This window comes from Lepidothrix coronata, unplaced genomic scaffold (assembly GCF_001604755.1).
Source record: "Lepidothrix coronata isolate B3197 unplaced genomic scaffold, Lepidothrix_coronata-1.0 Scaffold31, whole genome shotgun sequence".
NCBI classification, from domain to species: domain Eukaryota; kingdom Metazoa; phylum Chordata; class Aves; order Passeriformes; family Pipridae; genus Lepidothrix; species Lepidothrix coronata.
Window position 1 is genome coordinate 7057567 of NW_016690211.1, and position 16789 is coordinate 7074355.

At 40.4% G+C, this 16789-nt stretch overlaps 1 protein-coding gene across 2 annotated transcripts in view; it reads right to left on the reverse strand.

Annotated features, from left to right (window-relative positions):
- Window positions 1–16789, reverse strand: part of LOC108495468 (cAMP-specific 3',5'-cyclic phosphodiesterase 4D) — a 297598-nt gene that overhangs the window by 46193 nt on the left and 234616 nt on the right. For both annotated transcript variants that reach the window (XM_017811176.1, XM_017811175.1), the window contains one exon: window positions 8541–8653. In XM_017811176.1, the coding sequence (XP_017666665.1) occupies window positions 8541–8653 (113 nt within the window). The remainder of the gene's footprint in view (window positions 1–8540; window positions 8654–16789) is intronic.

A 16789-nucleotide genomic window follows, 5' to 3' on the forward strand; every position in this document is an offset into this window, starting at 1 on the left:
TATAATAAAAAAGCAGAACCAATCAAATTTATCTGGAAAGTCTGCTTCCAGTTTAACTTTCCTTTGTCCTCTTGCTTTCCATTCCCAAATAAAACCAGTAGCAAAAATGCATAAACCAGCAGCCTTTCCTATAGCAATTATGAGCAGTGTTTAGTTGACAGTACTGTCTTGCTGTGGGATCTTACAGAAGTATTCAGCTAGCTCTCTTTCATTATCTGATCATATATTAGTGGGCTACAACTTAATTAATAAAAGTAGCAAGCTGTTTCAATTTTATTTGCAGATAATCTTGTAAACAAGTCCTAAATATTAGCTTGATTCAGTGTTGCTCCACTGCTGGTGGTTTACAACAGATGGTACCATTGCCTATGCAGCTCCATTTCAACACCTGGAGCAGGCAAGCAGAGACAACAGGCAGAACTTTCACTAGCACAGCAGTGCCTCCCTTGGCTGGAGATACAGATGAAGCAGTAGTCCCCATCACAGCACATCACTGCCACCAGGCACATAACAAGGCAGCCACAGGGAAGCTGCAGCTGAACTGCTCAGAGTTGAGCACAGCTCAAGAGGTGCTCGCCATCACCCTGCTCACATGGTTTCAAGGCAGTATGAGCATGACTTTCCATCATACCTTATCTTGCCTAGATTCAGTTTTGTAGCTCCTTGCATTACTGGTTGCAAGTTAATCAGAACTGGGATCAAGTTCTACTGAGATATGCTCTATTAAAAAAACAAAACCAAAAACCAACCAACCAAAAAAGGCAGACCAAAAAATATTCATCCACAACACACTTAATTCCGTGGTAAGCCTCCTAAACACGGAAAGTTTTGGCAGATGATACCAAAACCCCTACTAATGTAACTGAAACAGAAGAACCCTTTCTTAGTGCAGTTTCTTTGAGAGACAGAATCTGAACCGATATTTCAGCAAACACCACATTTATTGTACCAAAACTTCATATAATAGCAGAAGCTGCCTCTTATTGGAAACACAAAATTTATTAAAAAGGAAAAACAAAAAAAAAATGGCCACTGCTTTCCAAAATGCTTCATATCTTAGTGTACTGCTTTAGTCAAGTTTAGACTAACACAAATACAATGCAGGAGTCCTTGGCTCTAAATACTCTCATAAGGAGTCATAAGTATTTAGATACTTATTATACCTTTCAGTTGTCACAAATATCACCTTATTACTAAGCAAGAAGTTATTAAATACTCATTCCTGGGAAGAACCTTTCCAAGTAAGACCTTCAAAAAAAAAAAAGTATTTTTTGTAAATGTCACAAAAAGGCACATTGACATTTTAACTTTAAATAATGCAACTCCTGGAAAAACTTTCTAATTTTAAAATCCTTTATTATGGTAGTTGAAAATAACATTATTTTCCCACATCAATTCCAGTTATTTACTTCATAACATTTTGTTTGTATTATTCTGTCCCATTATGCTTAAAGGAAAGAATCTTTCGTACTGTGGCATTTCCTGTAATTGAAGAGGCTACAGAATAGAATTGTTTGTATGATGGCATAGACTATTTGCATATATTTATGAAAAAATGGTCAAGTTACTAGGGACTGGAAAGCTGAGCAATCCTAGAAGCAGCTAAAAAGCTGGAAAGTGTTAAATAATAGCAACCCTTAGAGAGGAATAATTCTTAGTATGTAGCTCTATCATCCAAGACCTTTCAAAGAGCACTGAATGAGAGATGCAGAAATCTATTTTTTTCTAACATTTAAAATACAGACTGAATCTGTGACATTAAGGGTTTCTTACTTGTTTTTGAGCCTTGAAATGCCAGTGTTCTATCAACTGTTACGGGTCACCTCTAGGCTCCTTTCCACTGGCACAGAAAACAATATCCTGTGCTTCTGTTTGAGAAGAGTCCTAAAAAACAGCAGAAAGGGCTCACCCCAGCACACAAATAAGATGTTTCAAAATCACAAATGCCTGCTCGTCATGGCATAAGGAGGCCAGTGTTTGCCATCACGCACCCACATAAGGAGTAAGGGCTGCTCACAACTCAGTTACTTTGAGCTTAACCCACCATATTTGTTTCTTTCTCAGCAGAAGACCAACAGCTCTATCACTCTACCAAAGCCCCCACTTAACTATCCTAGCAGAAAAAACTATATTTCATGATCTTTCTCATTTGGCAGCAACCCAGCAGCCCTCATGGAAACAGTATGGATTTGCACAGAAGAGATTCAGCCAAAGCTGAATGGTGCCACTACTCCATCCACTTATTTCTGAGAAGGTGGAAGTGTTCATAAATTATAAGGAGGGGCTGGTGGAAGCCAGCTTCATGAAAGCAGGTTCCAATGTTTATTTTGTTGCAGCAAATCCTTGTGCAATACAGACAGCAAAGTGCTATCTCCTTTTCTATCTATCTATCTGTATACACACAGACACATCACTCATCACTGCAGTTACAGAGGGCTCTCCAGAAGCAGGAGTGGTCTTACACGATGACAAATAAGGTTGTGAACAGGGAACTGCACTACAGCCCAGAGGTCATAAAATCCTTTCAGGCTGGCTTCAGTGCACAGAAAAGGAGGAGTGTTCCCAGAAAAGCAGTCCTTCCTTACCTCCACAATACTCTTGCCCTTTTCTCTTGTTATAAAGTACAACGAAATTGGAGAAGCTGCACAAATATGCATTAATTAAAATTCAGGCTTACTACCTTATCAGTATCTCTTTATTCTGTCACTGTACAAACTGAAATCCTTAATGAATAAAAGATTTCTTGATGGTGTACTCAACAAGCATTTTCCTGCTAAGAGCTGCCCCTTAATCGTAATCTTTATCACAAGCAGTATTCTAAAGAGCTAACCAAATCCTCAGATTTCCTAGAAGGATCTGAGCACATAAGACCCTATTAAGATATCGTGTTGGCCAGCCAAGCACAGTGGCATTGCAGACATTATATAAGAGGACTGTCACATAACAAACCCCATATTTAGTCACGACAACAACAAATTTCTTTTTTACTGTTACGTTTCCAACACCTATTTTTCATGTGCAATATTTGACACCCAAGAGCATGACTGATGTTTAAATCCTCTTAAGTGGATGTGGCAAATTATCCTGTCCCTCAACTGGAAACAGGTCACTCTAAACTGCGGCTGTGACAGAAGAGATTACAATTTTACTCCAGCTGAGCTTCCACATTTGAAAAAACCATTGCAAAAAAATTATACTCTCACAAACGAAAGGTAATTTCTGAAGACAAACTCCTAACGGTGCCATGAACCTGGCAAAGCTGGCAGCAAGAATCCAAAAAAGACAACGCTAAAAGCTAGCCCCTTAATGAACAACTGATCCATGTTTATTAGTTCTCGACAAAGCCTATCTAGGACCATACAACAGTACTGATCACCCCAGCACTTAAGCTTTTCCACAAAATAAGACAAAGATAAAACTGATTAATTGATTAAATCTGGAGTCACAGCCTGTCTGTCATCAGCTCCATATATTCCAGGCATAGGTAAACCCAGAGAGCTGCTGTCAGCCTGTATCACGGTGATGCTTCTCCATCCAGTGGGCATCACTCACAAAAGTGAAGTGCTGCCAAGAGGCTAGAGGCACTTTCTGGCCCTGCTCTTTTCACCCCAGCCATGCCAGAATGCAGGCAACAGGCCTCTTCTGGGAAAACACAGTGAAGGTAACACAGCACTGTTTGAAGCATTTTAGGGCTTACACACAGGTCTTTATTTGACCTAAGTAATAAGTTTAGCCTCAGTCTTTCCCCAGATATTATATTAGTCAGCTCCCCGTTGCCTGTGTGAGCTTTTCTGTGCTGAAAATATGAAAGGAAAAATACATTTTAGTAGCAAGAAAATGTGATTATAAACCAGCTCAAATTGGCAGGGAACTTTAGGAGGGAAAGTAACTGAACAAATTTCAAGTTGTCTTTGTTTCCTTCAAGTATAATTTTGGTTTTCATTAAATATTTGCAGGTAGATAATATTTTAAAATAAAGTATAATTAAGATTACTATTTGAGCATACATAGTGGGTGTCAAGTGCACAGCTATAAACATAAATTAAAATCCCACTAATCAGTTTTTCAGTGTTAGCTGGTTGATAACATTGATGCTTTGGGCATCTTCAAAGCACTCAAAAAAAAAAATCTTGGAAATTATTTTTTTTAATAGTAACTAGCACTGTAAATAGAGTTCTAATCTGTAAGCTTTTGCACATACTGGTATACCAGCTAGAAAACTGTAAAGTAGTCTGTACTTTAAAAGTATATAGTAGTTAACGTGGTCTAACCAAATGAAATCTAAATCTTCTCAGCTTTGACACCTAAGATTTTAGAGGGAAAGAAGTTCCCCATGAATGACATTTTCCAGACTCTTGATCATTACCATTAGCAAATCCTGCAAAAAACATCATTTGCAGGAGGCTTAAAACTGAAACAAAACCAATATGAATTGAAACCTTTTCCATGTCTCAATTCATAAGCTCAGACACACAAAAGGAATAAGCATGAGATGTTTGCAAAATCATGATTGCAAAAGCGAAAATATGCTTTTTCATACAAGTTTCATTATAGGTATTCCTTCACATTTGACTAATCTACAAATAATACTGTCTAACAAAGTGGTTGCTCCATCTTTATTACTGGAATTCTTAATTTGTTTACTGTCTATCACAGAATAACTCTCAGATCCAGAATCAGGACCTTACTCTAGGTACTGCCAAACTGTGTACTGAAAGAGGATAGTTCTTCTCCCAGAGAACTTAAAATCTATTAAATCTTGCTTTAGTATTGTTTGGCAGAGGAAAAGAACAAGGCATTACTCATAAAAAAACCAAACAAACAAACAAACAAGCACCTAATTATTTAAAAAAAATAATTAAAAAAGAAAAAATCACTCTGCTACCTGGAAATTTTTAAAACTATTATTGGCTTGTACATATGTATAAAAGTACAGCTGTAAATAAAGTTAGAAATCACAATCACCAAGTTGGTAGCCTCCTAAAAACTACATTTTTCAAGACATATTACTCACAATTTGGCTTAGCAGGAACTGATATGGATTAGGATCTTTGGAAATCAGACAGCAACATCTAATTATGCTTTAGGATCCTACCTTTATGATCCAGATTTGTAAACTATTTCCTAAAAATTAATTTAGATCTGTTCAAGAAAGCATGATGCAGGAAAACACAACAATACAACCATAGTCCACTGATGCTAAGCAATATTAAATAGTACAGAAAATCAGAAATAGTTCTCCAAAAATGCAAGATATTTTAGTCAATTTTCTAAATTTAAAGTGCCTCTCTATGTTTTCTCACCTTTCAAAACTTCAAAGGGCTTCTAAAAGACTACAATGATAAAATTCTTATGCTTTTAAAAACTGGCTTTGTCTTGCTAGTACCTAATTTCAGAAGCTAGAAATTTAAGAAAACACCAAGTGTAAGATTCATAACAACCTAATGACAATTGACAATACATCTAAATACTGTGTCCTTCTGAAATCACATTTATTTACAAACTATGCCTATGGGTGCATCATGGATGTATCGATCAGTTACTTCATGTGCAATGCCTGCAGGCACTTGGAAATCTGCTTATCAGAAGGATGGCTGGGAAATGAGACATCATCTGAATATTACAGTCATACTGGTGTAACTTGGGCAGCCAAGCATGGCTAGCTTCCTACAGAATAGACCTGTGTCACATTTTCTAAGTCTTCTGGGTAACACTTAATCCTATATGATGCAAGGGCTCATCTAGAGATCGCACACAGCACCCCGTGACTACTGCTTCAAGCAATTTTAAGCAGGGAGAAGAAGGATCTTCTTATGTATCTATGTCATTCCACTTTCAGTCATCCGAAGCTGTCAGCTGGCACCTCATAGACTACTGCTAACTGAGCATGAGGGGCAACCAGACAAAAAAAAAAATACCACTGGACTGGGATGTGCTAATGCAAGTCCTATGCAAACATTACGATGGTAAAGGGATTCCAAACAGATGCAACCAACAGTTCAGACTGCCAACTCACTGCATAGAGAGGGACTAAAGGTAAGACTTACTCCCTGGCCTAATTCAAGCATTCAGGATACTAATATTGGTTCCACCCTGGATTTTTTTCCTTTACTATGGCAGCCTTTCCACAATGTGCAAAAGCTCTTACCTGGTGCAGGGCTCAATTCTTACGGACCCCTTACGTCTCACGTGTTCCCATAAATAAGGAAAACTAGCACTGGTGAAAATGCTGTTATATGCAAAATAAAGAGAAAATAAAGGATGCCGGGGGTGGGGGGGCGGGGTGGAAACGACACACAACCACCACCAATCAATCAATCTTTTGGGTTGGTTTGTAGAGAAACCCAGAGAAAAGAAGAGATAAACACAGTGAGAAACCATGTTCTGTACCAACGACATTTCCTTTCCTGCTTTTCTCTTCTGATTTTACAGGACCTACATTTCAGATAGAGAACAGCGTACTCTTGGATACTCATTGCTGTACTAAAGTCTGTCCTCAGCCTTGAGCAAAGTTTTTCTATTCAGTTTCTCCGTAACCTAAAATAGTATAATTTACTAGTATGCTTCACTGAGATGGCACAGTTTGCAGTTATATTACAATAGGACTTATTGTATAAATGCTGGATATGTTGTAGTAATCCAAAGTAAAATGATTCTTTAGAACAACCTGATATACACCCGAAATTAAAATCCTTCTGCACTAAATTTTCTCAAACTATTATATGGGCTTGCTCTTTTATATTCCAAACTGTTCACTTTATAGTTAGTGGCATGGACTTACTTTTTAAAAGTTTCTTAACAAACAAAACAGAACAAACACTGAAAGGTGACACAAATTTCTATACAAATTCCTATACAAGACTTCCCCAAAAAGAATGACAAAGCTTACTAATTCAAACAAATACAAACAGAACACAGTATCAAATGTAGCATGTCTCTGTCTACTTACACATGCAAAGCAATTGTCAAATTTTATTTTAAAACTGCTCTTCAGTAAAAATTTGTATATATTAGGCAAAACTTAAAGACACATTGATTTGCAGTTAGTTTTATCTTATCTTAAAAACAGTTTGCCCTTATTGTTCATAAATTACGTATGCATATCTGATATATTATAGGGATGTAATAAATAAATACTCAAAGAAAGTCGAGCATCTTATGAAAGCGTGGCTATACAGACATCACAAGTCAGGAAACTGACAGGTGTTAAAACTAGTTACCAACAGGTTCTCCAAAACTCTTGACTTTGTAATTTGTGGATACATACACAATACATACTGAGTAACAAAATCTTTCAAATGGCAATAAAAACTGAAAATGAAGTTCTGAGAATAGCGAAATGCCAGGCAGACAACTTTTAAAAAGAAATTAAATTCATGCTACAAGTCTCTAAAGCCAAGAAAAGCACATGACATTGTGGGCCTAATACTTCACACCTGACATGCAGCAGAGTTGAAGAGGGACTTAAAAACAGCCAATAACAAACGGCAGATACTTGGTAAGGGCAGCCAGAGGAAGACTGTAATTTTAGGAGGGCATAAGCTGAGTCAAAACAACTATTTTCTGAATTAAAAAAAAATTACTAATTGCAACCAAAATCATTAGAAGGTGGTAAAATATCTATCAGCTGCTTTTGAAGACATAAGAGATGGAAGACTCTTCAAATTAAAGCTTCTTTCCTATTTCTAACTGTATATGTAGCTGGCCAAATATTCAGACGATGACAAATATAAAAATAAATTCTGAAGCAAGACAGCAGAGTTATTAATTAGTCTGTAAAAATTAATTCCAGAAATTTAAGTACATATTCTTTGCAAACTAAAATTAAGGAAGAAAGTGCATTTATTAATAGGGAACATGGAAACTCGATCTCAAATTGCAAAACAAATGCGCATACAGACCACAGCAGATCCCAGCACACAGTTCACAGATAATATGCATCCTCAGCTTCCAGGATGGGAAGGAAGTGTGCACTCTGCCTCAGAAACACACCTCGAGAGGTAAGTGTCTATTGTGATGGCACCTCGGTTCCGAGCATGTTCTTTCATAACAAATAGCGTTATGAGAGCTGTCAGCATTACTGTTTACAAACAGAATCCAGCATACAGCTCCCTCGGGATCAAGAACTACCTTTATCACTTTTTCATGCTACTTTATACACCATCTCCAGGAAAGATCCCTAGTTCTGTACGGGATGCTGTGAAAAGAAAGAGCAACCGAAGGGATTATCGACAGAAGCTCTAAACAATCTCTTTTTGTTTTTAAGCAGATATACAGAGAAACAGTGTAGCTTTCCAAGACCTGCATAACTTTCGCAACTTGCTCTGAAATTTCAGGAAACGGTGTACAAAACCACAACAGAAGCCGCTCCCGCACCCAAACCCGCGTACGGAGACTGCTCGCCTACGGCAAGTTCCTCCGGCCGGGGCCGCTCCAGCCCCCAGGACCCTCCGGCCGCCCTGGCCGCGGCGACCCCCGGCCCTGCGGCCGCCCGCGCGAAGGGAGAGCGGGGCGGCGGTGCCGAGCCCACGGGCTCCTACCTTGTTCGAGGCCATTTCGCTGACGGAGTGCCTGGTCTGCAGGGTCTCCAGCTGGTCCAGGCACCAGTCCAGCTCCTCCATGGTCTCGCTAGCCAGTTTTTGATAGGCCTCCTCTGCGAAGAGACAGGGAAAGGCGCGCTCAGTTCGCAAGCGTTTCACAGGGCTACCGGCGAGCTCCAACACGCCCATCCTGCAGTGCTGCACGGTGCCCAGGCATGGGTGCTGCTCCCTCATAGTGCCAGCGCGGGCAGCGGCCGCCGCAGCTCTGCCCCTCCGCAGGGCAGCGCTTCTCTGCGGGCCACCGGGGCGGCGAGCAGCCAAAAACTTCAGTCCGGCCGGGCTGCTCGCTCGCCTCGGCTCTGCCGCCCGCCCCGGAGCCGCGGCCAACCGCGGATCCGCCCCCTCGCGGCCGGTATCGAGCTCGGCGGGCGCGGTGCGGCACCGCGGCGGCGGCGATGGGACCCGCCGGTGCCCCTCCATACACATAGCCCTACCCCGCCGTGAGCCGCGCCGAGCCACCCTCCCCGTCTGCTCTCACCTACCCACCGGGGCACCATCAGAAATTAACCAGTTGGTATTTACAGAAGGGCAGGGAGGAGGTAAGAGCACGTGTAAGCGCTCCGAACAATGATGAGCCGCCGAAGCACCAGCTGTTTAGAGGAGCGCTCAAATAACTGCAATCGTGTTTGCGCTGACCTGTATGTATTTGTGTGTGGGAGTGCTCAAATGAGTGCAGTCTTGTTTGTTCTAACCTGAAGCCTCTCTAGGGGGGTGTGTGTTTGCATGCACAAAGTACCACATGTTGTCTGTAAGCAAAGAAAGGACTGATGGACAAGTCTTGGAACTGGACCCAGCAATACAGTATGGGAAATGGACCCCATAACATTAGGGAAAAACATGGTTTAATCAAAATTATTGAATGTTCCAATGGAACTAATTGTCTTGTGGAAGTTTCAGTTACATACAGGAAGATGTTCCCTTCTTCAATAACTCCCCAACAACAGGAGATCTGTTGGTATGCAAATAATGTCAGAAAAAGAACCCTATATGTAGGGTGCAAGCCTCACCTACAAAGCCTGGCTATTTTTTTTTCAATGTAGATCTTAGGGGGAGAGTGCTTCTCCACACTGAAGTCGGAGCTGAGTGAGTTTTAGGCCAGGCATGCTGTCTGTCTTGCAAGCTGTGTACCTGAAACATCAAGTTTTGAAACAGCTGGCACATGTGTTTGAATAAGCTACATGCAAACATGACTCCAAGGTAGAGAAATGTTTATTTGGTGGGCTTTTTATTGCCATCTATAATGTCTCCCTTAACCTATTTCACATCAAATTTACCTTATTTTCAAAATGTCAGACAAATAAAAAAATCAGGCAAACAAGCTAACTAAAACTCTTTTTCAAATAAAACACCCCAGCATGGACTACTGCCTAATAGCTCATTAGTGCATTACTGTTCAACATCTTGGATACTGGATTCATATTTTTTTACATTTTTGAGCACATGCTCAAAAACTTCAGGCTCCTTCATAGTTGTTAAACTCACATATATGTGGCTATTGCAAAACACTCCACAATTTCGAATAATGTCCATTTACCTCTGGAAAAAGTAATGCAAGAGAAATTGTTTGAATTGAGATTAACTGACAGAACCATTTAAAGAAAATTTTGCAGTGTAACCACCTCAGTAAAGACATTAACCAACACTCAGCAAAAATCCCCATTAAATTGTAGGCACTGTCTTTCAGATGTATATTACTATAAATGCTGTCTGATCTTAAGGAATTCTCAGGCAAATAAAGTCAGGATTTTCCAGCCTGTTTATCTGTCAAAAGAGAATTCATGATGTTCTACAACAGACATCACAGCTTGCTACTTCTTGAACACGACTGTTCTCACAGTGTAGATTTCAGCAAGATTGCTACTGAAAATAGAAATAGCTTTGTTTATAACATGTTTGTAAGTGTACTGGATTAAATGCTTTTGAGGAAGCAGAGGTTTTGTTAACATATGCAAAGTTATCTGATGACCTCATACAATGATTGCCTTGAGGATTCAATGGACAATGAAGTGAGGTAAAATGAATTTGTATGATGATACTTTGCTGCTAGCCTGTGGCCTGCCCATCAGCAGTTCTTGAAAATCCAATACTAGGAACCATGTTTTTTTTAACAAGATTATCCCTTCAAATGCTTCAGAGAGTATGCAGGTAACGTTTTTCCAGGAAGTATGAGACCAACAAAATAAACCGAAGGGATGAAATATTTAGGTAAAAGTAATAAAACACTCAGTTTGTTATGCAATAATATATATCACCAACAGCACCTTACATTCAGGATTCTTTATCTACAACTCACCTTCCCAGTATATCTCAAAGCACATTAGAAAGCAGAATCCATCACTCACAAGGAAGTCCCATCACCCCATCTCATGACCTCTCATTTCAGGCTGCCACACTTCAAGAGTTTGTGACTGACCACTCAGAGTAAGTAAAATTCTGATGGACAATGCTAGGCTAAAGACTTGCTGAACTCAGCACCTTCTGACAGTTCTCAGATCTCAGAGCTGTCAAGCCAGTCCTGATATCTTAAATGGAAATAAAAGATTTCCTAAATGATCACAAAGTACTTTCTAAACAAGCACACCTCCTGTTCTGAAGGGCAGAACAACCCCAGGAAATCTTTTTTCTGAATGCTACTAAAGCTCTAAATTTGGCCCATGCTATTGTTGATATACAATGTGGTGGAAAATGTAGTGGTTAACAGCTTTTCAAGTATAACACCTCAGTACCACTAAGCTAAGAATAAAAGAATAATTATCAGCTGTGCAGCTTTGAGAGCCTCACAACATTGTTTCTGACTTCTGTGTTACCTCTAAGATATCACCCTGAAATTATTCCCATCCAGGACTGATCTACTAATCAGGTTTTTTGGAATAGACACATAATCAAGTTTCCCTACACAGACCATGAAGTCCTAAAACTGTGGATGAGAGGCATCTTGAAATTTCAAAAGTTATTTATGTCTCATTAGACTTTAATATGAGGGAGAGAAGTACAGTTGAACACCAACTGCATTAAGAATTTGCATGTTATTTTGTATATGCTTTTAGAAAAAAGGAAGTGACAGCAAGTGTTCTCTTTTCAATTCACAGATTACAAGCAATTCCACTATGTGTAGCTTTTAGTATGGTACACTGAAAAAAAAAGAAACCAAACCTAATGAAAGGCTAGCAGAAAGAAAAAGCCCAGCAATAATCATTTAGCACTGCACAGTTAATTTTTTTTTCAGGGTGTTCTACTGTATGATTTTATAAATACTTGATTCTTAGCACAGCTCTAACACACCACCAGAGATAGCTGCACTTGTATTCACGTCATCATTCGGGAACAATTTCTGTTCAAAATTTTCAAAGGGAAAAAATTACTATATGGCAACACTTAAATAGACTGTCCACTTTACTTAATGGTTCTTCATAATTTTCATGTAAGTTGTTCTACTATACCTGAAGAACAAAAAGCAATACTAGACTTTCCTACTAGTGCTCAATTGTATTTGTACTAACCTTTCTAGTAATTTAATGAATTTTAGAACAGAGGAAGGAAAAGGTGAGTACAGATTCTTCATTGTCTGATCAGTTGAAGTCAGCTGAGTGATGCAAAGAGGCTGGAAAGAAGTTGGCTCAGCAAGCACACATGCAAGGGCTTTGACCACTGTGTTGCCTTAAGATAGGAGTGTGTTCAAGGCAAGAAAAGGACACTGCTGAGCAGTGGTGTGATCCAGATAGTCTTGGCATGTGTATTGTTTTTTGGACCTGCAGGCAGCTGGAAGCTCTGAAAACCTCCAGGCTATACTAAATGAGGATGAGCTGAAGGTATAACCAGAAAAGGAAGGTCAAAGAAGGTGTATACCCCCTACTAAACAATGCTGGTTAATTGCTAACAACAGATGGAGAGAAAACTGACGTACTCAACTTTAATTTTCACTAGTAACCTCTCTTTCCACACCTCTTGAGTAGATGGACAGCAGGACGGGGACTAGGAGAGAAAAGTCCCTTCCACTTTAAGAGAAGATCAGGTTTGTGACCTTAACCTGATTAGATGCACCCCAGAGTCCTGAGGGAATTGGCTGATGTAGCTGTCAAGCGACTCTCAAGGATATTTGAAAAGTCATGGCAGTCAGAAGAAGTCCCAGGTGACTGGAAAAGGGGAAACACTGTACCCATCTTTAAAAAGGGTAGAAGGTGGGACCCTGGGAACTACTGAGCTGTCAGCCTCACCACTGTGCCTGGGAAGATCATGGAATAGATCTTCCGAGAAGCTGTGCTAAGGCACATTGAGGATGCAGGGGTGATTCAAGACAGCCAGCATGGCTTCAGCAAGGGAAGTCCTGTCTGACCCATCCAATGGCCCTCTATGATGGAGCAACTACTGGACAAGGAAGGGTCTACAGATGGCATTTATCTGGACTTCTGTAAAGCCTTTGACTGATCCCCCACAACACCTTTCTCTCTAAATTGGATTTGATGGACTTGATGAGTGGACTTTTAGATGGATAAGAAAGTTGCATCTAGAGGATACTGGTCAATGGCTCAGTGTCCCAATGGACATCAGTGACAAGTAGTATCCCTCAGGGGTCAATACTGGGACCAGATGAAGGGATCAAGGGCACCCTCAGCAAATTTGCTGATGACCACAAGCTGAGTGGTGCAGTTAACATACCTGAAGGACCAAATTCCATCCAGAAGGACCTAGACAATCTGGAAAGTAGATCCATGTGAATCTCATGAGGTTTAATATGACTAACTGCAAGGTGCTGTACCTGGTGTCAATACATGCTGGGGGATGAACAGATCAAGAGCAGCCCTGATGAGAAGGACGTGGGAGTGTTGATGGATGAGAGGCTGGATGTGACCCAGCAGTGTGTGTTCACAGCCCAGAAAGCCACTTGTACTTTAGACTGCATCAAAAGGAGCATGACCAGGAAGTCAAGGGAGGTTATTCTGCCTCTCTACTCTGCTCGGTGAGACCCACTTGGAGTGTTGCATCCAGTTCTGGGGTCCCCAGCACAGGAAGGACATGGAACTGTTGGAGCGACTCCAGAGGAGGGCTGCCAAGATGATTAGAGGAATGGAGCACCTCTCATACGAGAAAAGGTTGAGAGAGTTGTGTTTTTTCAGTCTGGAAAGGGAAGTGGACCTGGACTGAACCTAAGTGCAGCCTTTCTAGTACCTGAAGGGAGCCTACAAGGAAGATGGAGAGAGACTTTTTACCAGAGCATGTAGTGACAGGACAAGGAGGAATGCATTCAAACTAAAAGAAAGTGGGTTTAGATTAGATATTAGGAGTAGGTTCTTTACTGTGAGGGTGGTGAGGCACTGGAACAGGTTGCCCAGAGTTGTGGATACCCCGCCCCTGGAAGTGTTCAAGGCCAGCTTGGATGGGGGTCTGAGCAGCCTGGTCTAGTGAAAGGTGTCCCTGACCATTTCAGGGGGGTAGGAAATAGATGACCTTCCAACATAAACCATTTTGTGATTCTATGATACTGTGAGACTCAGACCCTGGAAATCTTCCATGAATTTTCTGATCATCTTTTTGCTCTTCAACCTGGTGTAAGTTGAGTTTGGAGCAACAGAATTGCAGGGCCAAGCATTTCAGTTTCTCTTACAACTAACCTATAGCATTTCAAAAAAGTCCTCAGAGTTTCAAATTAAAAACTTTTCTGTAAATGAGGATGTTTGTACTTAGAGCCTTAACTGAGAGCCTAAAATTGAAGCGACTGATATTTTAGTCAATATTGAGACTTTCTATTAAATATAGACGTTAACACTTATTCGGCATACAAATAACATGTTTTCTTACCATTTTAAAAAATAATTTTTTTATATTGTACTGAGAAAATCCTATACATTGTGACTTAAAAGGCTATCTTTGTGGAGTGTTCATATGTCTTACTGTTGATAAAATGTAATTATAAAACTTTTTTTTAAGATATAAAAATTTGTGGACCTCTCTCTACAATCACAAGTAAAACAAAGTACTCTTGAACAGATTTTGGAATGAGCATCTGGGAAAACTACTCAGTTGCAGCAGGCTTCTCAGAAAGTCTTTTTATGGTCCCACTCAGAACATTCATTTTAGTCCATGCCAGGAATCTCTCCAAGTTTCCCCTGTAGTAAAGGAAAATTCTTTGTACCAGTTAGTAGCATTATGCATAGGCAGACTGTGTCCAAATGACCAGCACATACTGCTTTATACAAGTAGATCTAGCCTTAGGCTATGGAAACTGCCTTGTCTCCTTGAATGGAGTAACCTCCAGGAAATGATAGGAGGAAAATTTAAAAGTCAAGTTATGCACAACTTGTATAAATACTTGATTATAGTTATATGATAAAAAAGGAGTGCATAAAGAGATGCACAAACAAAACATTCAATAAGAATCTAGGAAAAAAAGTGTTGGGTTTTTTTCCTGAAATATTTTTTATTTCTCCCATGTAACAATATCTCAATGCCCTAAGAGTCTATGTCAAGGGCAAAAGCATGAAGAATATATTCTTACAAAACCAGGTAACAGGAACACTGCAGATATCTAGGAAAAAGTTATCAGGCTCTTGGAACAGGCCTATTACAGTTAGTTGAGAGTAAATAAAACACTTTTGATTCTTATAAACATAGAAGACCTGTTTCATTAGGCTTTCACTATGTATTTCAGTTTCTCTGTGTAGGAAAGGGGATGATAACTTGTGCTGGCTTCCTCTTTTTTTCTGTTAATCATTTTATGTACTTCTTGGAAAAAAGCTTTAGAATGAAGTTACTCATACAGATATAATCCCAAAGTCTAGAACAATTTCTGTATTAGGGCTTTGCAAGTTCATCCTAACAGTCTTGAGATGCCATAGTAGTAAATCAGACTACCAAAAAGTATCTCTCTTGAAGCCAAGCAGGAAAACCCACATTCAGTAGAGACAGCATATTTAAATAATTCACTGCTTTAATGATGGAGCACATTAAAATTTTGCAGTGTGAGTGCTTAAATCCACTCTTTGCTGTTATCAAATATCCAACAAGGCCAAATGAATGTTCTTCTGTTACAACACATCCCTAGCCAGTGCTCCCTTCCCCTTTTACCAATTTGGCAAAGTACTAATACATTCCTTACTCCACTGCCTGTAAGAATGTGCCAGAAGGACCATTGTCACTCACCTACTGGTGAAAAGAAGTAAGCCCTTCCATCAACCAATCAGCCTTTCTCAAAATAAAGAAAAAGAGGGAACCTCTTGATTTTCAAGTAGCACAATGTCCTTTTTATGTATTTTTATTGCTTTCTTATCATGAACAAACTGCATTTTGAGAAAAGGTCTGTTTCTTTTTTAAATCTCTTTTTCTCCCAGCAGTTGTAATTGTTCCAATTCTGTACTCTGAGATGTGTGGACAAAGAGTTTAATAATGCTTTCATTGCTTAAGCTGCTTTCATATCCTATTTCCTGTATCGTACAAAGAATATTTCTTCTAGGTGAGAGTGTGTATTCTTAAGATCAGTTCCCCTTGTAGCTGTAAAACCATTTGTTTCTGAGGAGGATACTGCTGTTGATTCAACATTGTGGTGGTTTGGACCTTGGTTTTTCCCCCAGAGGCTGAAAAGTGGTAGACCCCAAGGGGTGGAAACCCCTGGAAGTTTTGAAGTTTTGCCCAATGGGCGCTCCTGCGAAAAATGTAAACATATCACAAGCTCACCGGAAGAGATGAGTTGTAGTTTGGGTGGTTGTTGGAGTGGTGGCCATGTTGTGAGCCACGAGGTAGGGGCTCTGAGCCCCTTGGGGCCTCTGGCCCCCTCCCAGCCCCTGGCTGGGGGAAGATTGCAGAGACTTGGAACAGTCTTAGACTGGGCTAAGTGTCTGTAGTATGCCGGGAGATGTTTTTCTCCATGGGCGCAGAGCAGCAGCCGGCACTGACCAGAGAAACAGTGGCACAGAGCCAGGACAGATAAGACCTGAACCGGAGAAGCAACAGAGACATGCAGCATCGCAGAAAGGACTCCTGGAAAGGGAGAGAGAGAGCCAGCAGCAGAGCTACAGAGTTTGGGGTAAGACTGATACCAGACCCCAAAACTCCCTTGAGACCCCTCTTGGAGAAGAGGGACATGGACTCCTATTTTGGAGAGTAGTTTTGGACATGCAGCACCGGAGAGAGAGAGGAGCTAAGAAGCTCAAAAGACGTCCCGGAGCTGGACCGGGACGGCCAGATGGAATGCGGGG